Genomic DNA, 23,620 nt, shown 5'->3' on the forward strand with positions numbered 1-23,620 from the left:
TTGGAGAAACCTGTAAAACGTGTCCTTCTAATTCCATTGTCATACATTTTATCTCCGGCCTGAGCGCTCCAGAAAAGGCCACATACTCTTTCTACCATATGCTATATCTGCTACATGATTTGTGTTAGATTAATGTTTTCACGGAATGTTGGTGTAGCGCTGCGTCTCTCCAACAGCACCTTGGAGAGGCGGCTGGGAATGGACATGATAAATATTTTGCGTCCCTGCCTTATGACAAAGTGGGCACTGCTTATCACAGGGCGGCATCAGCGCTCACCTAAAAGCCCATATGCAACTGGTTGAGATAAACTGTCATTGATTTTGGGCAGAATTATGTGAGGTTGTATCTGTTGTTGGAGGTACGTCTTTGTCAGTTTCGCTCAGAAAATGCAGTCTTCGTCAATCTGCCGCCATAGACGGCCGCCTCTGTCTAGTTATTCAAAAGAGCGGTAGAACCTTGGCAAAACTCCTCCATCAGTATGACGCGTTATTCCAGCGACTACCACCCCGAAGCAACATGGAAGCCCACAGTGGTGACAAGCGTGGTCTTGAACATTTAGACGAATATGAACCCAAACCAGCAAAACATATGCGTAGCCTGCACGATCGCATGGTGGAAAGGCGACTAGTAGTTATTTTAGAGGGGGCAACGCTGGAAACAGTGAAGGTAAAGACGAGTATTTCGCTATTCACTTTCGCCATCTAACTGCTGTGTTTGCAAACTAACGTTGTTACCGCTAGCTCCGTCTCTGATTACCCGCGTTATTGGATGTAAACAATATAGATAGCTTCCTGTTCAACCAGACTTGCCTGGTAGATGTGTGAAATGAATATTGCATTCTGCACGGTAACTGTTTTTGTGACTGAATGAACCAGGATGAAACTATTTGCTATTGGTTAGCTCCTGCCTGCAGGCCCACTGATGCATGTCCTAAAGCAGGGTTTCCCAAACTCGGTCCCGCCCCCCCCCCCGGGTACATGTTTTGGTTTTTGCCCTAGCACTAAGCAGCTGACGCAAACACCAACTCATAATCAAGCTTGAATTATTTGAATCAGCTGTGTAGTGCTAGGGAAAAAAACAAAACGGGCCCCCAGGACCAAGTTTGTGAAACCCTGTTCTAAATAGTGGGCATGGAATTTGCACCATAATCAATGAAGGACGTCAATCATGTTGTATTCTTTCCCGTCAGGTTGGCAAGACATTTGAACTGCTGAACTGTGACCAACACAAGGGCATGATCATCAAAAGTGGACGGGACCCAGGGAAGATTCGACCTGACATTACACATCAGGTAAGCTGTCATTTTCACATTGACCCAGTCATCTTTCTTCTTCGCTCCTCTAACCCAGCAATATCCTGTCATTGTTCCCCAGTGTTTGTTGATGCTGATGGACAGTCCATTGAACAGGGCAGGTCTCCTGCAGGTTTACATCCACACAGAGAGGAACGCCTTGATTGAGATCAACCCACAGACACGCATCCCCCGAACCTTCAACCGCTTCTGTGGCCTCATGGGTAAGCCTGCTACGTTCTGCTGAATTTCTCTTCATACATTCACTCTCCTACCATCCTTCTCTCCAATCAATCATGTATTTATAAAGCCCTCCCCCACGGCACGAACCCAAGGGGGGCGCCAACCCGGACAGGAAGATCACGTCAGTGACTCAATCCACTCAAGTGACGCACCCCTCCTAGGGACGGCATGGAAGAGCACCAGTAAGCCAGTGACTCAGCCCCTGTAATAGGGTTAGAGGCAGAGAATCCCAGTGGAGAGAGGGGAACCGGCCAGGCAGAGACAGCAAGAGCGGTTAGTTGCTCCCGTGCCTTTCCGTTCACCTTCACACCCCTGGGCCAGGCTACACTCAATCATAGGACCTACTGAAGAGATGAGTCTTCAATATAGACTTAAAGGTCGAGACCGAGTCTGCTTCTCTCACATGGATAGGCTGACCATTCCATAAAAATTGAGCTCTATAGGAGAAAGCCCTGCTTCCAGCTGTTTGCTTAGACATTCTAGGGACAGTAAGAAGGCCTGCGTCTTGTGACTGTAGTGTACGTGTAGGTATGTGTTTAGCACTAATTTAAGTTTATTTTGTGCTTTATCCAGGTAGCCGGAAAGTAGAGCATTGCAGTAGTCTAATCTAGAAGTGGCAAAAGCTTGGATTAATTTTTCTGTGTGATTTTTGGACAGAAATGTTCTGATTTTTGCAATGTTACGAAGATGGAAAAAAGCTGTCATTCTTGAGAGATCAGGGTCCAGAGTAACGCTGAGGTCCTTCCGTTTCATTTGAGATGACTGTAAAACCATCAAGATTGTCAGATCCAACAGAAGATGTCTTTGATTCTTGGGACCTAGAACTAGCATCTCTGTTTTGTCCGCGTTTAAAAGTAAAACATTTGCCACCATCCACTTCCTTATGCCTGAAACACAGGCTTCCAATTTTGGGGCTTCACCAGGTTTCATCGAAATGTACAGCTCTGTATTTTCCGCATAGCAGTGATACATTATGTTTCCGAATGACATCACCAAGAGGTAAAATGTATAGCGAAAACAATAGTGGTCCTAAAACGGAATCTTGAGGAACACCGAAATGTACAATTGATTACAAACTGAGACAAACTGATATCTTTTCTGGGTCAAGGTTTGGCTTTTTCAAGAGAAGCTTTATTTCTTCCACTTTTAGTGAGTTTGGTACACATCCGGTGGATAGGGAGCCGTTTATTATATTCAACATAGGAGGGCCAAGCACAAGAAGCGGCTCTTTCAGTAGTTTAGTTGGAATAGGGTCCAGTATGCAGCTTGAAGGTTTAGAGGCCATGACAATTTTCATCAATGTGTCATGAGATATAGTATTAAAAAACTCGGCCCTGGCAGTGTTGTGCAGACTCGGGACAACTGAGCTTTTGAGTAATATGCAGATTTAAAGAGGAGTCTAATGATCATGATCTTTCGTCAAAGAAGGTAATGCATTTCACTGCTGTGAAAATGAAAGCCAGTGAAAGCCATCCTCCCTTGGGGAATGCTTCTTTTTAGTTAGCTTTGCGACAGTATCAAAAATACATTTTGGTTTGTTCTTATTCTCCTCAATTAAGTTGGAAAAATAGGATGATCGCGCAGCAGTGAGGGCTCTTTGATACAGTCTTTCCAAGCTAGTTGGAAGATTTCCAGTTTGGTGTGGCGCTATTTCCATTCCAATTTTCTGGAAGCTTGCTTCAGGGCTCTGGTATTTTCTGTATACCAAGGAGCTAGTTTCTTATGACAATGTTTTTTGTTTTTAGGGGTGCGACTGCATCTAGGGTATTACGCAAGGTTACATTTTGTTCCTCAGTTAGGTGGTTAACCGATTTTTGGACTCCGGCGTCCTTGGTTAGGTAGAGGGAGTCTGGAAGGGCATCTTGGAATCTTTGGGTCGTCCGAGAATTTATAGCACGGCTTTTGATGATCCTTGGTTGGGGTCTGAGCAGATTATTTGTTGCGATTGCAAACATAATAAAATGGTGGTCCAATAGTCCAGGATTATGAGGAAAAATACTAAGATCCACAATATTTATTCCTTGGGGAAAAAACTAGGTCCAGAATATGACTATGGCAGTGAGTAGGTCCTGAGACATGCTGGACAAAACCCACTGAGTCGATGATGGTTCCGAACGCCTTTTGGAGTGGGTCTGTGGACTTTTCCATGTGATTATTGGTCACCCAAAATGTGAATATTATCTGCCATGACTACAATGTCCGATAGGAATTCAGGGAACTCGGTGAGGAACGCTGTGTACGGCCCAGGAGGCCTGTAAACAGTAGCTATAAAAAGTGACTGAGTAGGCTGCATAGATTTCCTGACTAGACAATGTCTTTTTTCCCCCTGTAAATTGAAATTTGCTATCGTAAATGTTAGCAACACCTCCGCCTATGAGGGGGATATGGTCACTAGTGTAACCAGGAGGAGAGGCCTCATTTAACACAGTAAATTCATCAGGCTTAAGCCATGTTTCAGTCAGGCCAATCACATCAAGATTATGATCAATGATTACGTACATTGACTATAACTGCCTTGGAAGTGAGGGATCTTAACATTAAGTTGCCCTATTTTGAGAATTGAGATCACTCTTTCAATAATGACAGGAATGGAGGAGGTCTTTATTCCAGTGAGATTGCTAAGGCGAACACCGCCATGTTTAGTTTTGCCCAACCTAGATTGAGGTACAGACACGGTCTCAATGGGGATAGCTGAGCTGACTATGCTAGCAGCAGGCTCCACTAAGCTGGCAGGTTGGCTAACAGGGTGCAGGCCAGGCAGCAGGCTATCTCATTGTGGAGCTAGAGGAGTTAGAGCCCTGTCTATGTTCTAAGATAAGATGAGTTCACCCCTCCAGCTAGGATGGGGTCTGTCACTCCTCAGCAGGCCAGGCTTGGTTGTTGAGTCCCAGAAAGAGGGCCAATTATCAACAAATTATATATATTTTGGGACGGGCAGAAAACAGTTTTCAACCAGCGATTGAGTTGTGAGGCTCTGCTGTAGAGCTCATCACTCCCCCTAACTGGGAGGGGGCCAGAGACAATTACTCGATGCCGACACCTCTTTCTAGCAGATTTACACGCTGAAGCTATGTTGCGCTTGGTGACCGCAAACTGTTTCATCCTAACATCGTTGGTGCCGACATGGATAACAATAACCTTATACTCTCTACACTGGCCAGTTTTAGCCTTAGCCAGTAGCATCTTCAGATTAGCCATAACGTTGGTAGCCCTGCCCCCTGGTAAACAGTGCATGATCACTAGATGATTCTTTTTAAATCTAATACTATGGGTAACGGCATCGCCAATGACTAGGGTGTTCAATTTGTCAGAGCTAATGGTGGGAGAACGTAAACAAGTCTACACATTGTGACCAGAAGTTACTGTATATCTCCCTCTCTCTTGTTTCATCCCACTTGTATTTCTGTTTCCTCCTAGTCCAGCTCTTGCACAAGCTGAGTGTGAGGGCGGCTGACGGCCCCCAGCGCCTGCTGAAGCTCATCAAGAACCCTGTGTCAGACCACCTGCCCCCTGGCTGCCCCCGTATTTGTACCTCGTTCTCCTCTGGGGAGGCAGTGGGCGCCCGCACCGTGGTACCAGAGGAGGGGCCCGCCACTGTGGTGGTCGGAGCATTTGCACACGGAGCGGTAAGTTTAGCTTAAGGTTCTAGGGTAATGGCCTGTGTGCACAGATCCAGGATCAGCTTCACTTACCCTCCCTCATTACTACTTCAGTGTTAAGGGGCATCTTCATCCTACTTCTCTGGGGCAGAAGTTGATTTAGGTACTGTTGATGTAGGTAGTTTGTGTTAGAAATATAGATGTTGGGGGTTGATTTTATTTATTTAGTCTCTACCAATTTTTTAAAAAAGGAGCTGGAATTTGGTAAATGATTATGCATTGGTTTGAGCTCTGCTTGTCCTCTCCTGTCTTAGGTGAATGTGGACTACACAGAGAAGACTGTTTCCATCAGTAACTACCCTCTCTCTGCTGCCCTCACCTGTCTTAGGTGAATGTGGGCTACACAGAGAAGACTGTTTCCATCAGTAACTACCCTCTCTCTGCTTGTCCTCTCCTGTCTTAGGTGAATGTGGGCTACACAGAGAAGACTGTTTCCATCAGTAACTACCCTCTCTCTGCTGCCCTCACCTGTCTTAGGTGAATGTGGACTACACAGAGAAGACTGTTTCCATCAGTAACTACCCTCTCTCTGCTTGTCCTCTCCTGTCTTAGGTGAATGTGGACTACACAGAGAAGACTGTTTCCATCAGTAACTACCCTCTCTCTGCTTGTCCTCTCCTGTCTTAGGTGAATGTGGACTACACAGAGAAGACTGTTTCCATCAGTAACTACCCTCTCTCTGCTGCCCTCACCTGTCTTAGGTGAATGTGGACTACACAGAGAAGACTGTTTCCATCAGTAACTACCCTCTCTCTGCTGCCCTCACCTGTCTTAGGTGAATGTGGACTACACAGAGAAGACTGTTTCCATCAGTAACTACCCTCTCTCTGCTTGTCCTCTCCTGTCTTAGGTGAATGTGGGCTACACAGAGAAGACTGTTTCCATCAGTAACTACCCTCTCTCTGCTTGTCCTCTCCTGTCTTAGGTGAATGTGGGCTACACAGAGAAGACTGTTTCCATCAGTAACTACCCTCTCTCTGCTTGTCCTCTCCTGTCTTAGGTGAATGTGGGCTACACAGAGAAGACTGTTTCCATCAGTAACTACCCTCTCTCTGCTTGTTCTCTCCTGTCTTAAGTGAATGTGGACTACACAGAGAAGACTGTTTCCATCAGTAACTACCCTCTCTCTGCTTGTCCTCTCCTGTCTTAGGTGAATGTGGACTACACAGAGAAGACTGTTTCCATCAGTAACTACCCTCTTTCTGCTGCCCTCCCATGTCTTAGGTGAATGTGGACTACACAGAGAAGACTGTTTCCATCAGTAACTACCCTCTCTCTGCTTGTCCTCTCCTGTCTTAGGTGAATGTGGGCTACACAGAGAAGACTGTTTCCATCAGTAACTACCTCTCTCTGCTTGTCCTCTCCTGTCTTAGGTGAATGTGGGCTACACAGAGAAGACTGTTTCCATCAGTAACTACCCTCTCTCTGCTTGTCCTCTCCTGTCTTAGGTGAATGTGGGCTACACAGAGAAGACTGTTTCCATCAGTAACTACCCTCTCTCTGCTTGTCCTCTCCTGTCTTAGGTGAATGTGGGCTACACAGAGAAGATTGTTTCCATCAGTAACTACCCTCTCTCTGCTTGTCCTCTCCTGTCTTAGGTGAATGTGGACTACACAGAGAAGACTGTTTCCATCAGTAACTACCCTCTCTCTGCTTGTCCTCTCCTGTCTTAGGTGAATGTGGACTACACAGAGAAGACTGTTTCCATCAGTAACTACCCTCTCTCTGCTTGTCCTCTCCTGTCTTAGGTGAATGTGGGCTACACAGAGAAGACTGTTTCCATCAGTAACTACCCTCTCTCTGCTTGTCCTCTCCTGTCTTAGGTGAATGTGGACTACACAGAGAAGACTGTTTCCATCAGTAACTACCCTCTCTCTGCTGCCCTCACCTGTGCCAAGATGTGCTCTGCCTTTGAGGAGGTCTGGGGCGTGTTGTGATGAAGTTGACAGCACACTGCTGCTCCAGCTAAAACTGTTGTCAACATGGACTAGAAATGGATTGGACAGTCAAGGAACATTGTACAGAAACGATCCACTTCACCAATTACCTCCTGTGGATCCGTATGATTCTATGGGTGTATGTATTGTGTGTAAAATATGGTATCTTACATTTCTCAACTTAGGCAAAGTTTCAATATTAAATAAATACTGTTTTGAATACACCATCTGTAAGGACTTGGCACCAAATATGGTTTTTGTATACATGTATCCAGTGCATCATTGTTCCCATGGTTATACAGTGGAAATAAATGGTATAGTTTGTCCTCTTGTTTCCATTGTTCCTTGTCAAAGAGACTGTAGGAGAGTAGGGAACAAAACAATTTCACTCATGATGGGGAGAAAAGTCATGTTTTCATGTAGTACTGGTCGAATAATCACTCAATATACATGTAATTTGGGAGTAACAATGTAATAAAAACCAATACAATAATATGATTGACAAAATATAACATTGTAATTTGACATCTACTAGCATATTACTCTTTTAGTTCATACTCTCGGTCCATTTCCACAAGGAAGCACGTCTTTTGGCTCGCTGTATCCGTGGCTTTGTATTGGGGGTTACAACCATTTTGCAGGTTTTCTGATTGGCTGCTTTCAAGGCATTTCCTGCAGGTTTAGGGGCTTTGTAGCCTGTTTTTTGGACCTTGGCTGGTGATTTTGATGCTTGTCCTTTTGGTCTATCCTATTTCCCTTTGACCTTTTCCAACAACTGTTTTGACCTTGCTAGCTGGTTTAGGTGACTTGCCTGCTGGTTTAGTTTTTGCTCCTGGTTTCAGAGCTTTTCCTGTTGGTTTAGTAGTTTTTGCTCCTGGTTTCAGAGCTTTTCCTGTTGGTTTAGTAGTTTTTGCTCCTGGTTTCAGAGCTTTTCCTGTTGGGTTAGTAGTTTTTGCTCCTAGTTTCTGGCCTTTTCCTGTTGGTTTAAAGGCCTTTCCTTTCTCTGCTGCTGGCTTCAAAATTAATTTTCTCTGCTTGGCCCTCGACTGCTGCACATTCTCTCGACTGTTGCACGGTCTCTCTGCTTGGCCCTCTCGACTGCTGCACGGTCTCTCATGGCTCTTGTCTTAATTCTCTTCTCATACGTCAGTTTCTGTAGTTTTTAGGTCAGGAGATGAAACATCTGCATACTTCAAAATTCCCAAATAACTGGTTAAGGGGTTTGACAGTGAATTATGCACCATTTGCTTCCTACTCAGTTGAAATGAGCCAGTGGAACCTCAAACTGCCAAGGAGCTAAAACAAAAACCACCAGGGACAGAAATGTATTACTGTAACTTTCTCTTGTCCTCAGTTGATTACTGTAACTGTTCCCTTTGATTCTATGTTAACTTTCCCTTTTCTCTCTCGTTTGACATCTTTCTTTTTGCGGTCATTTCTAGGCATATCGTTGATTACAAGTTGTGCTCGAGCAAATAAAGTAAAGATAGCTAGCTAACGTTACTATATTTGGTTAAACAGTGAGTTGGGAAAGTGGGATACGTTAGCGATCGAAATGATGACGACGTTTTGTTAGCCGATTTCAATTTACAAAAAACAATTTCAGTTTTCAAACGATCGTTCGAAACAAAAACATGTTTTTTTCAAGATAATTATCTTGAACGCGGGACGGGTCACCAGGAGCAAGAAAACTAACAAGCCTGCAACCAACATACAGTCTGGCCAAAAGTTTTGAGAATGACACAAATATACATTTTCACAAAGTCTGCTGCCTCAGTTTGTATGATGGCAATTTGCATATACTCCAGAATGTTATGAAGAGTGTTCAGATGAATTGCAATTCATTGCAAAGTCCCTCTTTGCCATGCAAATGAACTGAGCATTTTCATGGCAAAGCTTCAAAAGGAGGGTGGTGCTTGGAATCATTGTTCTTCCTCTGTCAACCATGGTTACCTGCAAGGAAACACGTGCCGTCATCATTGCTTTGCACAAAAAGAGCTTCACAGGCAAGGATATTGCTCCCAGTAAGATTGCACCTAAATCAACCATTTATTGGATCATCAATAACTTCAAGGAGAGCAATTCAATTGTTGTGAAGAAGGCTTCAGGACACCCAAGAAAGTCCAGCAACCACCAGGACCGTCTCCTAAAGTTGATTCAGCTGCGGGATCGGGGCACCACCAGTACAGAGCTTGCTCAGGAATGGCAGCAGGCATGTGTGAGTGCATATGCACGCGCAGTGAGGCGAAGACTTTTGGAGGATGGCTTGGTGTCAAGAAGGGCCGCAAAGAAGCCACTTCTCTCCAGGAAAAACATCAGGGAAAGACTGATATTCTGTAAAAGGTACAGGGATTGGATGCTGAGGACTGGGGTAAAGTCAATTTCTCTGATGAATCCCCTTTCCGATTGTTTGGGGCATCCGGAAAAAAGCTTGTACGGAGAAGACAAGGTGAGCGCTACCATCAGTCCTGTGTCAGACCTTAATCCCATTGAGAACTTCTGGTCAATCCTCAAGAGGCGGGTGGACAAACAAACCCCACAAATTCTGACAAACTCCAAGCATTGATTATGCAGGTGTAGCCGATGTGAAATGGCTAGCTAGTTAGCGGTGGTGTGCACTAGTGGCGTTTCAATCGGTGACGTCACTTGCTCTGAGACCTTGAAGTAGTGGTTCCCCTTGCTCTGCAAGGGCCGTGGCTTTTGTGGAGCGATGGGTAACGATGCTTCGAGGGTGACTGTTGACGTGTGCAGAACCGTCCCTGGTTCGCGCCCGGGGCGAGGGGACGGACGTAAAGTCTATACTGTTACACAAGAATGGGCTGCCATCAGTCAGGATGTGGCCCAGAAGTTAATTGACAGCATGCCAGGGTGGATTGCAGAGGTCTTGAAAAAGAAGGGTCAACACTGCAAATATTGACTCTTTGCATCAACTTCATGTAATTGTCAATAAAAGCCTTTGACACTTATGAAATGCTTGTAATTATACTTCAATATTCCATAGTAACATCTGACAAAAATATCTAAAGACACTGAAGCAGCAAACTTTGTGGAAATTAATATTTGTGTCATTCTCAAAACTTTTGGCCACGACTGTACACTGTTGGTTTGAGCCTGTTACTTACTGCCAGCAAAGCTTAGGTGTGTGCGTGTACTGGTTGGTCGCGCTTGTTTGCCTATAATAAAACTACCGTCTGGGAGTGTCAATGAAGGAGAACGAAACGTCTCCGGAATAAAGTCGGGGTTGTGTGGTGCTTAATTGTTATTTGCTGTTCTTCGTACCAGGTAATTCACACTTTGAGAAGTCATTTAAATGTTATATTTTGAGAGACATTCGTTTTTCTACATGATTTTCACTCCCTTTAACACAGAACAAAAATATAAACGCAACATGCAACAATTTAAAATAATTTTAATTACAGTTCATATAAGGAAATAAGTCAATTGAAATAAAATCATTAGGCCCTAATCTATGGATTTCACATAACTGGGAATACAGATATGCATCGGTTGGTCAGATACAGATACCTAAAAAAAAAGGCCTGGATCTGAATCCTTTGCATAGAGTTGATCAGGCTGTTGATTGTGGCCTGTGGAATGTTGTCCCACTCCTCTTCGATGGCTGTGCAAAGTTTCTGGATATTGGTGGGAACTGGAACATGTTGTACACGTTGATCCAGAGCATCCCAAACATGCTCAATGGGTGACATGTTTGGTGAGTATGCAGGCAGACCAAGGAAGAACAGGGACATTTTCAGTTTGATGTGATGACTGCGGATGAATGGCACGACATTGAGCCTCAGGATCTCGTCACGGTACCTCTGTGCATTCAAATTGCCATTGATTAAATCCAATTGTTTTCACTGTCTGTAGCTTATGCCTGCCAATACCATAACCCCACCACCAAGGGGCACTGTTCAAAACGTTGACATCAGTAATCCGCTCACCCACACGACGCCACACACTCTGTCTGCCCTCTGCCAGGTACAGTTGAAACCGGGATTCATCCATGAAGAGCACACTTCTCCAGCATGCCAGTGGCCGTCGAAGGTGAGTATTCGCCCACTGAAGTTGGTTACGATGCCGAACTGCAGGACTACGAGCACGCAGAAGAGCTTCCCTGAGACTGTTTCTGACAGTTTGTGCAGAAATTCTTTGGTTGTGAAAACCCACTTTGATCAGCTGTCCAGGTGGCTGGTCGCAGACCATTCCGCAGGTGAAGAAGCCAGGTGTGAAGGTCCTGGGTTGGCGTGGTTTCACGTGGTCTGCGGTTGTGAGGCCGGTTGGACATACTGATTCACTAAAACCACTATGGAGCCGGCTGATGGTAGAGTAATTAACATTAAAACCTCTGGCAACAGCTCTGGTTGACATTCCTGCAGTCAGCATGCCAATTGCATGCTACCTCAACTTGAGTCATCTGTGGCATTGTGTTGTGTGACAATACTGCACATGTATTGTCCCCAGCAGAAGTTGCACCTGTGTAATGCTCATGCTTTTTAATCAGCTTCTTGATATGCCACACCTGTGAGGTGGATGGATTATCTTGGCAAAGTAGAAATCCTCACTAACAGGGATATAAAACAATGTATGCACAATTTGAGATAAATACTTCTTTGGAACATTTCTGTGATCTTTTATTTCAGTTTCAAAATGTCCAAATTATTTAAAAAATAATAATAATTGAATATTGTATGTATATTACTGGAAACATTGATCACATTCCTTGTGTATGATCATATATTTTGATACATTGAATGTTAATATTGTGAACCTATGTTATACATTTTACCTCCTGTTTTAGCAAGTAAAGTCACTGAGTACTAGCCCTATATATAGGACCTTCCACCCCACCTGGGATATGGATGCCTGATGAAGATTTAAGGGTCGAAACGTTGTAATAAACACATATCAACTGGGAACATGAGCAGCAGTGTGCGGCCTTTTCCTATCTGTTTTTCATCAGCTCATGAAAAATGGGACCAACGCTTTACATGTTGCGTTTCTATTTTTGTTCAGTATATAATCGAAAAAGGTTGATTATTCTCAATGATCGTCAATGCCCTAGGGAAATAACATATTATTAACATTATTGGGACAATGCATCCAACTGAACATTTTTCACGAAACGAAATGAGTAAAGTTTATTTTCAGTTAGTATGTAAAAGAGACTATGTCTGAGACTAATATGTCCAACCTACTTCCAGAGTTTGAAAACACTGTGCTCCGTCTGTAAAGATTAGCATTTTGCCTTCGTATATCACATGCGCCGGAAACGCATGTTTGTTTCTTCCGTGAATCAACCTGCGCTCGGAAAAAAACACGTGCGTACATTTAATCTGTGAACTGGAATCAAGGATCGAATAAATACATTATACTTTAACTATTGCAAAGGTGAGTTATGGAGAGTTGTCGTGATTGTTTGTGTCATACACAAGTGAATGAACAAGTCATGGTGACGGAGTTGCACTGCGTATGTGACACAATTCCAGCTAACTAATGTTAGCTAACTAGCATTCTTTACGGCTCATAGCAACCTCATGAGATGAACGTTGGTTTGTCTCTAGAATACAACTCGTCTGTTTTTAACTGGAGTCAATGTGTCGTTACCTAACGTTAGCTAATTACCGGCACCTCACCATACTTGAATATTGGGGGGGATACCATTGATGGATAACGGCAGCATGCGTGGAAATGTGTACTAACGATTAGCAGTTAAACTAAATAGCAGTCAACTAAATAGCTAGATAACTACCAAACATTCTCATGACAATGCCGACTTGGCATATGAAAAGGACGTTCCACGTATTATAATAATTAACGTTACATATAACACCGTGATGTTAGAGACTATTTCACGTTGCTTTTTATTTCTCCACATCAGAGTGTTGGTCAGTTAAGAGGTGATGTGTTTTCAGGAACATTTTCAATAAACACTTCAAGTTTAGCTGATTTGTCGTTAATTATAATTTTGTTATTTGCAACATTCTTGGAACAGATTCTGAGCAACATGTTACTGAGAATATAGCTAGCTACCATCTTTCAGAGCTGCCATCAGTGCATAGATATTGACTACCTTCATTCCATTATGATCCTATGCCTTAGTGTGTAAATCCAACATGATCATGAGCTATATCTTCTCTCCAGACTACCTGTGTAGGTGTCAGTCATGGGCAGGAAGTTGGATCCCACCACTTATGTGAAGAAGGGGCCGGGGCGGAAGTCCAGGAAGCAGAAAGGAGCAGAGACTGAGCTGGCCAAGTTCTTAACGGATGGTGAGAGGGATGCAATTATAACATAGAGCTTCTAAAGAGCTGAAGTCATGCTCAGTATAACTTCACTTGCTGGGAGTACAGTGGCACTAAAGCAAAGATGCATGACTGGGATGCTCACTAAATAACTATGCTTGTCATTTGCAGAGGATACTGCACCAAAACGACTGTCAAGCAGGTCCAGGAAAAGGTCAGTTTGTAATCTTTTGGATGTTATGTTGTCAATCCCTCTTTTAAATCACTGTAATGTGTCACACACTTTTGCTGAAGATGATGATGATGTTTTGTAGAGCTGGGAAGCGAGCTCAAGTGACCAAAAAGCCCAAGGAAAGCATTGAGAAGGAGGAGCCAAAAAAAGGTAAGTTACTGTTCATTTGTAAGTCACCCCAGTCCATGTGGATCCAGAGTCAGACAGCCCCATCCATTCACTGTGTTCTCAATACAATAGCCATGAACGTCTATGAGGATATAATGGGTTTGTTTCCCCTGCTCTCAAGGATTCACAGATGAAAATAGTGAATGGCTGAAGCCAGCAAAGAGGAAGCGTGAGGTCGGCCAATCAGATAACGAGGACGACAGTGACAGCCAATGGGAGCAGGAAGAGGACGAGGGACAAGAGGGAGGGGAGAACAATAAAGGGAAAAAACTGCTAATTGAAGGAGATGGTGACGATGATGACCTGGTTGATGACTACGGTGCATTGGAGGACAGCAGTGAAGGAGAAGTAGATGGTGATGGAGAGGAGGTATGTGAAATTATTCACTGAATTTGTGTCCATGTCATGTTCTAAATAGCAAAACAATGTTTGTCCTTCAAAGTTCTTACTGTTCTTTAGCAAGGTGCTGAATCTTTGTCTGTTGAATCATCTGTTCCGTACTCCTCTTTTCATCCCTCGTTCAGCTGCTCCCCATCGAGCGAGCTGCCAGGAAGCAGAAGAAGCTGCAGGAAGCCATGGGCCAGGAGAGTGATGACGATGATGAGGATGATGATAAGAGGACGAGTGGAGATGAAGACATGGATGAAGATGACACGGTACAGGCTAATTTAGATGAGATGGACAAATTCATTCTACCTGGAGCAGAGGAAATAGCAAAAGAGGGTGAGTTTAGAGCTTGGATTTGTACCTTTTTTAAATATTTTTTTTTAGATTTAACAGTTCTGCTTTTTGTTATGCCTGTTTACACATTGCTACATGTTCTTTATCAGTGCTTGTGGACTCCATCTGTACTGAGTTTCTTTCTCTCTTCTGTGATTGCAGGCGTTTTGCTTGTAGACCTGCAGACCATCCACCAGAGAATAAAGGACAACGTGGACGTTCTCTCTCACTTTGCTACCAAGAGGGAGGAGGGGAAAGAGAGAACAGAGTACCTCTCTCTCCTCAAAAAGGATCTTTCCACTTACTACAGCTACAACAATTTCCTCATAGACAAACTGCTGGATATCTTCCCAGTGTCAGAGGTATGTGTCATTGCTTTGTTCTCCCAAATGTCATAGAAACACTAAATGAACAGGAATCTTTGGAAGGTTATGTTTTGTTGTAATGGTTTTGTCATCATGCTAAGCTAAGGCTTCCCTCTTTTTATGTGCTTTTTAGCTGATTGATTTCCTGGAGGCCAATGAAATTCAGCGACCTGTCACCATTCGGACCAATACACTGAAGACGAGGAGGAGGGACTTGGCTCAGGTAAAAAATCTCTTTCAACTTGGATCAAATAAAGGTGCCCCAAATCCACCCCTACCCCCTAGGCATTTGTGTTTCTCTGAAGGGATTAAGACTAAGGGTCCATTTGGAATTGACCAAAGGATAATTGGATGCTATTAGTAATGCCTGTTCCTCTGCCAGACTGAATGAGTGACATGTATGTTGTTTGTCCCAGGCCCTGATCAACAGAGGGGTGAATCTGGATCCTCTGGGGAAGTGGTCTAAAGTGGGCCTGGTCATCTTTGACTCCTCAGTACCCATCGGTCAGTACCAGCACAGTCCAACCTTTTTATATTTGTATAAAAGATTAGACTGTTAATTCTCTCTTTACTACTGTTATCCTGCTTTCTGTGTGTTATGAGTAAGTGTGCATGAATTGATGAGTGTATACCCTAGCTGTGTTTTCCCGTTCCCAGGTGCGACCCCAGAGTACCTAGCTGGTCACTACATGCTGCAGGGAGCCTCCAGCTTCCTGCCTGTCATGGCTCTCTCTCCCCAGGAGGGGGAGACTGTGCTCGACATGAGCTCAGCTCCCGGGGGAAAGACCACCTATATGGGTGAGGATGTTAAAAATGTGATCATGGTCATTCAACTCCCAATACTGTTTACTGCTGTTGGTCTCTACAATTAGCCTAACAATCAAGGGCAGCCTTTCTTGGGTTGCGACATGGGAGTTAGAATAGAATAGTCATTTTGACATTTGGTTGTGCAGCAGCCGTTTTTCTCTTGCTATGTCAGTCAATAACCACGTTTCCATCCAGTTTTTATGCCAGTGAAGTCATAATGTATAAAATTAGATAAATAAATTACTGCAATTGCCGTCATAATTTGTTCGGTCGACATGGTGGGATCTTTTTGTGTCTGTAAAATTAATTATGCGAGAAATGGCGGTGGAAACGTGACTCGGAACCATGCAATTTATTAGTCTACAGATGAAAAAAGTGGTGAAAGTGCACGGTGATGAGCTTGATGCTCCTCTCCAATAAATATCAAGGATCTTGTTCTGGTGACATGATGATCGATGCATGACTGCTGTTTGACGAATACAAATATTCTCGCTTTCATCCATAAAAAAACTCATGTAGACTAGTCTACACGCACTGCATCTGAGAGTGCACGTACCAAGACCAGAGTAGGCGTATCTGCTGTGAAACAAATTGTCGGCAGAGTTGAAAAGATGATGGAAACTTTAGATATTTATTTGTGTGCACTTCGTCATCACGCAAGTCGGTTTGGTGAAAACACACCACTAGTGAGAAAATGTGCATATTTAGATTTTAGAATATTTGCATGAAAATCTGTTAACAATTAGATGGAAACCTAGCTACTCACAATTACTTAATTAGCCATGTCAGCAAACACTTTTTAGATTGGTAAGATAGTCTAGCCAGCTATCTAATCATGGTTGAATACTGACCAGGCACACAGGGCACGTGCCCAAGGGCCCTGACCTCCAAGGGCCCCCCCACTGATTTTGTTAGTCATTCTTACTCAGATATCATATTAAAATGGCATAAGTCATGGCAAAGTGTGTAGAATTGCAGGAAATTAACTTTAAAACTAAAATGTTTTTCATGCGAGGTGAGGTAGCCCCCCAACCATATCTCGCTAAGGGCCCCTGATCTAGGGGCATGACAGGCAAGACTTGTCTTTGTATTTGATTACTTATTTATTGTGTATATGTGTGTGTCCCACAGCCCAGTTGATGAGGAACACAGGAGTGATTGTGGCCAATGATGCCAGTGCTGACAGACTGAAGAGTGTGGTGGGCAACATCCACCGTCTGGGAGTCACCAACTCAATGATCTGTAACTACGACGGGAGGCAGTTCCCTAAGGTAATGAGAGAGGTTCTTGCTCTACATGCAGTTTATACATGAACTGTATAAACACAATATAAGTAAGTATGTTACACCCATTGATGGTATGTTAACCTGTTGGTTACTATATTTGCAGGTAATGGGTGGGTTTGACAGAGTGCTGCTTGATGCTCCCTGCTCAGGCACAGGAGTAATCTCCAAAGACCCTGCTGTGAAGACCAGTAAAGTGAGAAAAAAACTATTATACACTACATGGGCCTTTAGATTTATAGTAGACACTGGCCTTTAATGACAACTTCCAGTTCATGTCTTCCTAATCCTACGTCCTGTCTCTCAGGACGAGTCTGACATCCAGCGGTTGGCCCACTTGCAGAAGGAGCTCATCCTGGCGGCCATCGACTCGGTCAACGCTGAGTCTCCCTCTGGAGGCTATCTGGTGTACTGCACATGCTCTATCATGGTGGGAACACAGTGTCACACTGACAAATAAACACATTCTACATTGAGGCTTTACTTAAAGTGAATTGCAATGATTTATTGTATTGTAGCCTTTTTTTTGGTGTATGTACAAAATGTCTGTGATAGTTAAATGAATTTGGAGTAGAATAGTTACCTCATTGACTTCATCACCAGGTGGAGGAGAACGAGTGGGTAGTGGACTACGCTCTCAAGAAAAGAAACGTCAAACTCGTCCAGACTGGACTGGACTTTGGCAAAGAAGGTTTCACCAGGTAAAGGGGTTATAAGAACAACACATTATTCACATTCATCCAGATATTTACCCGTACCACCCCCCAACCATTTTCTCGTGCAATATGAACAAATATATTTTCTCCATGTAGATTCAAAGAGAGACGATTCCATCCCTCTCTGAAACTCTCACGTCGGTTCTATCCTCATTCCCACAACATGGACGGTTTCTTTGTGGCCAAGCTGAAAAAGTTCTCCAACACGGTCCCAACCACAGCAGTTGAAAAGGGTAAAGTAGATGTCATCTTGGATCTAATAAACCACAATGCTTTGTCCGGTATCATGGAAACACCACTTGTGTTATGTAAAACTAACATCCTGTTATTGTCACTATTCCAGACGGAGAAGAGGAAACCAAGCCATCTGAGGCAGTAGAGGTTACAGCTGATTCCTCTGATGAGGACGGACCATCTAATGCAGGGTCTAAGAACAAGTCCAAGAAGCAGAAGCCAGTCCCTGGCAAGCCAGCTATGTCACAGAAGACCACAGCCAACGGGAAGCCAGCCAAAAGCATCGGCAAGAAAACAACAAACCCAAGCACCTTGAAAAAGAATGGGAAACCAACTGGGCCGAAAAAGGCAAAGATCGCTAAGATGGATGGTGGGACTGTGAAAGTGGACGGAGAGCTCAAGAAGTCCAACACAGTCAAAACAGAAGGGGAGACAACCAAAGAACTAAAGGAAGGGAGCAGGTTTGAGAAAAAGGGCGATAAACAGAGGAAATCCCCCATGCAGAGCAAGAAGAGAATGGGGAAGAACAAATTCAATAAATTGAAGAAGCTGCTGAAAAAAGAAGAGGTTGGACAATGAACATGTATAAGATGTTTATGAAAATGAAGACTAATTATTTTGCAGTTGTCACTTGTCAGAGAGGTCTAATTGTTATGACAGATAAGTAATTTTCACAAGAGTTAAATATTGCCTCCCTCCGGACTGAAAATCACTGCAGCAGGCCCTCCATCGAGGGTCCTGAGCCCCTGCCCCCTTTGGAGTAGTAGATGTTGTCCCTAACCACACAGATACTAGAACAGATATTTTTCATGGCCCTCGTGGATGATTGGTTTTAGGTTAGGAATATGGTAATCTGATCCTAGATCTGTGGTTGAGGGCAAAGTTCTAACTTCAACTCTTGTTAAACATTTTAACATTTCACATTTTATTCCTTCCTTGCAATGTTATCTGTTTGGTTTAATTACATTGTGTCTTTTGATCAAATTGATATGTATTGTAAAGACTAATCCTTGAGACAATAAAATGTCTCTGTTTGCCATATACCCCCATCTTGTGTTTTTTTGTATATTACTGCAGTATTGTTGGCTGTGTATGACATCAAAAAAATGTTATTGGATTGTTTTCATTAACAGTACGTTTAATCAATTACATTCAGTCAGTGCACAGTGCAAATACAATATCCTTATGCATTATCGATTGATATTAAAATACCGGTACAGATTGGATTTCGGATCAAACCAAATAACTCGTCCTCGCCGGAAGTTGTGTTGTTTACATTTTCCAAGATGGCGGCGGGAATGTATTTGGAACACTATTTGGACAGTGAGTTAATTTTCTATTATTTAAAAGATTTAAAGATACAAATCTGCTAATGTTTTCGATAGTTTAGCTATCAATTTGAATTTATCTGCATATTTAGTCAATGCATTGCAAGAAGGAATGCTTTATTTGGAGAATTAGGCCGCTAGCTAACTTACCTAGCTAAGCCACCCCAACGGTCGTTTCGCCTGCTAGGCAGTAGCCTAGCTAGCTAGAGTATCATCACAAATTGATGATACATTTGTTATACCAATAGTTTTGTATTAAAGAATATTAATCAGTTAAAGTTAATGATTGTTGATTTCATTTCTCATCACAGGCATAGAGAACCTGCCTTTTGAACTGCAGAGGAACTTCAATTTGATGAGGGACTTGGATCAACGTACGGAGGGTGAGAAATAACAGTAACTACAACTGTTACCGACCAATTCACTACTCTGCAGAGTTTGTGTGAACCATGTTTACAATGTATAATAAAGTAGCAGTCATCCCACTCACACACCCACAAGTTGTGCATTTGAATTGCCCATGATGAATGTATGCAAATTAAATCTGTCTAGCCTCCATAACAACCAGATTACCAGGAATAAAGAACATTCATGTCCACGGTCCTCAACAATTCACCATTCAATGATCTGCTAATCTTCCAACATCGTCAGCTCATATAGACCAAAAACTGCACAACAATTCTGTGAGGCGTCTTTACATAGCAGTACTTTATTGGGATTTCTTAGATCCATTCATACCTGTAAAAGCCCTAGATACACATACTTCATTAAGAAAAAAATGTTATGTGGAAGCAAGTGACACAGTAACACACTGATATTCTCAGACCAGTGGCATCAATAAAAATTGCTTATCCAAACTTCTCACCCAACCCATCTGTCTTTCTCACAGATCTAAAGGGGCAGATAGACTCCCTGGCAAAGGATTACACATCCAACGCCAGGACCCTCTCGTCTGAACAGAAGCTTACTATTCTGAGGCAGATCCAGCAGTCGTACAGCAAAAGCAAGGAGTTTGGGGATGACAAAGTGCAACTGGCCATGCAGACTTATGAGATGGTCAGTAGTAGTACCTCCTTTGTATTGGAGCCTGTGTGGGTCAGTCAAATGAATCCTAAAGTGCAGTGGTTGTTCCCTAGGTGGACAAGCACATCCGGAGACTGGACACAGACCTGGCCCGCTTTGAGGCCGACCTGAAGGAGAAGCAGATAGAGAGCACAGACTATGATTCCACCTCCAGTAAGGGAAAGAAAAGTACGTATTTGAAGTGGGTGTGTGTACGTGCAGGTCTATTTCTCTTGAATGTTTGCCTTGTAGCATCTTGGCACACTTCAAAATATCAAATCATTACGAACAATGGTAAATGTATTGTCATTTTGGAGTCACTTTTATTGTTAATAAGAATGTTTCTAAACACTCTACATTAATGTGGATGCTACCATGATTATGGATAGTCCTGAATGAATTGTGACTTAATGGTGAAAGGGTAGCATGTCTTTGCGGTATATTTGTGTGTAACTTTCTCACTAATCATTATTCACAATTCATTCAGGACAATCCATAATCATGGCATTGACCTTAATGGAGAGTGTTTAGAAACATGATATTCTTATTTACAATAAAGTGACTCCAAAATGACAATGCATTTACCATTAATTTCTATTAGGCCCAAAATGATCAGAAACACAACCAAAACAAACAGCAAATGCATCCAACAACTTTGTACAGTCACAAGCTTGATGTAATCGTTGCGTGCTAGGAATATGGGACCAAATAATAAACCTTTTACTACTTTAATACACAAAGGTGAATTTGTCCCACTGCTTTTGGTCCCCTAAAATGGGGGTGACTATGTACAAAAAGTGTTGTAATTTCTAAACAATTCACCCGATATGGACTATTTTTTTTTTTTAAAGTCACTTTCCCAATACATTTGGAGCTCACTGTATATTTAATGCTATGTTTTGATATTTCAGGTGAGTCCAGGGGGCTGAAAGAGAAGAAGGTGGCTAAAACTCGGTCTAAAGTGAAGAGCTCCGATGAAGATGGCAGTCCGAAGAGTGCACAGAAGAAAGTCAAACTTCTCCAGCCGTACGTTTGTTATTGTGCACTCTATCACTTCCTTCCTTGAAGACAATCTCCTTCATTGGTCTTAATTGTGTGTGTGTACTCATCCACCACTCTCTCATTGTCAGGGGGGAGTTCACTGCTCCAGCTGCTAACTTTGGGAACGTGCATCCCTCTGACGTGCTGGACATGCCAGTGGACCCCAATGAGCCCACCTACTGCCTGTGTCACCAGGTGTCCTATGGAGAGATGATTGGCTGTGACAACACAGATGTGAGTTTCCCCAGAAACTTCCCCTGAGTTCCCCCAGTGTGTGCACTGACCTGACCTATATTGTTGTGTTGATCCTGGTTCTTGAAAGCTACAGTGTGTACAGACTTCATCAAACCCCTGTGTTGATTGTTTTTGCAGTGTTCCATCGAGTGGTTCCACTTTGCCTGCGTGGGCCTGACGACGAAACCAAGAGGGAAATGGTGAGGGAATCAGCCAACCGACACAGACCAACTGTACATACTACACCTTCTGGCCAGTTTTTATTAGATACACACACCTAGTACAGGGTCAGACCCCCCCTTTGGCTCTAGAACAGCCTGAATTCTCTGGTGGCATGGATTCTACAAGTCAGAAATGTTCCACAGGGATGTTTGTCCATGCTGACGCGATGGCATCACGCAGTTGCTGCAGATTGGACAGCGGTACGCAGTTGACACCGGGCTGGATGGGTCCATGGACTTACGCTGCTTATAATAAATCCTGACTCTGCCAACAGCATGACGCAACAGGAAACGGGATTAGTTGGACCAGGCGATGTTTTTCCACTCTTCAATCGTCTAGTGTTGGTGATCGCGTGCCCACTGAAGCCGCTCTTCTTGTTTTTAGCTGATAGGAGTGGAACCTAGTGTGGTCGTCTGCTATAATAGCCCATTTGTGACAAGGATCGATAAGTTGTGCATTCCTAGATGCCATTCGGCACAGCACTGTTGCATTGCGCCGTTATTTGTCTGTTTGCAGGCCCGCCTGTCAGCTTGTACGACTCTTGCCCTTCTCCTCCGACCTCTCATCAACGCTCTGTTTTTGCTCACAGGACTGCTGCTGACTGGATGTTTTTTGTTTGTCACACCGTTCTCGGTAAACTGTAGACACTGTCATGCGTGAAAAGCTCAGGAGGGCAGCCGTTTCTGAGATATTGGATCCGGCGCGCCTAGCAATGACGATCATACCACACTCAAAATCGCTTAGGTCACTCGTTTTGCCAATTTTAACGTTCAATCGAACAGTAACTGAATGCCTGTCTGCCTGTTTTGTATAGCAAGCCACGGCCATGTGACTCACTGTCTTTAGGAGCAATCAATTTTTATGAACAGGGTGGTGTACCTAATAAACTGGCCGGTGAGTATGTATCTTTCACAAAGCTGAAATAGTGATGGGATTTTAAGGTTTACAACTGAATATTTCCTTTTTTCTAACTGCAGGTATTGTCCACGCTGCTCTCAAGACAGAAAGAGAAAGTAAGCCCCTAAGGTAGAGGGGCCAACCGATTGTCGAGTCAGGATACTACGTTAGTAGTGAAGAGAAAGTAACATGACATTTTCTGTCCCCAGGATCGTATTACATTGTTTATCGGTCTTCTAGCATAGAGCAATTGGTGCTTTCTTTTTTTGTTTACTTGATTTAATGTAGTGTGAAGGAGATATGTGGTTACAGATGTATTTAAATATGTTTCAAAGGTTGAGAGTTGATAGTTATGAGAGTTGCTTTGTGTTTTTTTTGTTTTCTTTGTTTCTATTTTTTTGTAACTGAACAATAAACACTAAAATTTGACAGTTAGTGTCCATAATACTGTAGTGTGTGTTTGACTACATGTGATTGACTGGAGTGAAGTGGATTGACGTATTGTAATGGATGCAGTGTTGGACCATGGAGAACTATTGTGCTTTCAAGTTTGTTACATAATTTTCGATTATATTGTGTGTGCTCTAAAAAAAAATGCATTTTAGCCTGACAGCGTGAGTGAGGAAAGGTTCATTTAAGACATTAGTTCTTTTATCTGTTTGGTAGTTAATTGATTGAACTACATTTTACTTTTTACATTTTAAATGTGATGGAACTCGTTTAGAGAGAATACATTTCAGAAGGGAAATATCAATGCTGTAGCTGACACCTGGGTACATGTGAGGAAAATTGTATTTTCAGTTTGAACAGCTACTACCTCAAATCAGTCTTGTCCTTTATCATGTAGATTGGTTCTGAACAGCATAGCTACAATTGCATGAGGTTATCGGATTTACTGTACTTGATATTGCAATATTTGAGTTTGCAATAACATT

The 23,620-nt window shown here is 43.1% G+C and overlaps 3 protein-coding genes across 4 annotated transcripts; all 3 read left to right on the forward strand.

Moving 5' to 3' along the window:
• Positions 1-231: 231 nt before the first annotated feature.
• On the forward strand, positions 232-7,457 carry LOC110537348 (EMG1 N1-specific pseudouridine methyltransferase). 2 transcript variants are annotated; one of them, XM_021623307.3, is made up of 5 exons: positions 232-667; positions 1,191-1,292; positions 1,375-1,516; positions 4,953-5,161; positions 7,018-7,457. In XM_021623307.3, the coding sequence occupies exons 1-5, from the start codon at positions 518-520 to the stop codon at positions 7,129-7,131; spliced, it is 717 nt and encodes a 238-aa protein (XP_021478982.3). In that variant the 5' UTR covers positions 232-517; the 3' UTR covers positions 7,132-7,457. The 2 variants fall into 2 exon arrangements, with proteins under 2 accessions (XP_021478982.3, XP_021478989.2); XM_021623314.3 differs by lacking the exon at positions 7,018-7,457 and adding an exon at positions 5,449-5,598 and having other exon boundaries at positions 249-667.
• A 4,889-nt stretch (positions 7,458-12,346) lies between these two features.
• On the forward strand, positions 12,347-18,944 carry nop2 (NOP2 nucleolar protein homolog (yeast)). The gene is made up of 16 exons (XM_021623329.3): positions 12,347-12,522; positions 13,276-13,403; positions 13,548-13,590; positions 13,691-13,758; positions 13,898-14,145; positions 14,301-14,499; positions 14,659-14,858; positions 14,995-15,084; positions 15,278-15,365; positions 15,519-15,659; positions 16,800-16,939; positions 17,058-17,147; positions 17,259-17,381; positions 17,555-17,652; positions 17,764-17,900; positions 18,011-18,944. Exons 2-16 carry the CDS (start codon positions 13,298-13,300, stop codon positions 18,478-18,480), a joined length of 2,241 nt encoding a protein of 746 aa, XP_021479004.3. The 5' UTR covers positions 12,347-12,522; positions 13,276-13,297; the 3' UTR covers positions 18,481-18,944.
• Positions 18,945-19,135: 191 nt separating this feature from the next.
• On the forward strand, positions 19,136-23,130 carry LOC110537365 (inhibitor of growth protein 4). Its single transcript, XM_021623354.3, has 8 exons — positions 19,136-19,224; positions 19,541-19,612; positions 20,119-20,285; positions 20,366-20,480; positions 21,203-21,317; positions 21,422-21,566; positions 21,705-21,766; positions 22,766-23,130. Exons 1-8 carry the CDS (start codon positions 19,188-19,190, stop codon positions 22,803-22,805), a joined length of 753 nt encoding a protein of 250 aa, XP_021479029.1. The 5' UTR covers positions 19,136-19,187; the 3' UTR covers positions 22,806-23,130.
• The last annotated feature ends 490 nt before the right edge of the window (positions 23,131-23,620 follow it).

The sequence above is a fragment of the Oncorhynchus mykiss genome, chromosome 2, assembly GCF_057628025.1.
Source record: "Oncorhynchus mykiss isolate SJ-2025 chromosome 2, ASM5762802v1, whole genome shotgun sequence".
Taxonomy (NCBI): Eukaryota; Metazoa; Chordata; class Actinopteri; order Salmoniformes; family Salmonidae; genus Oncorhynchus; species Oncorhynchus mykiss.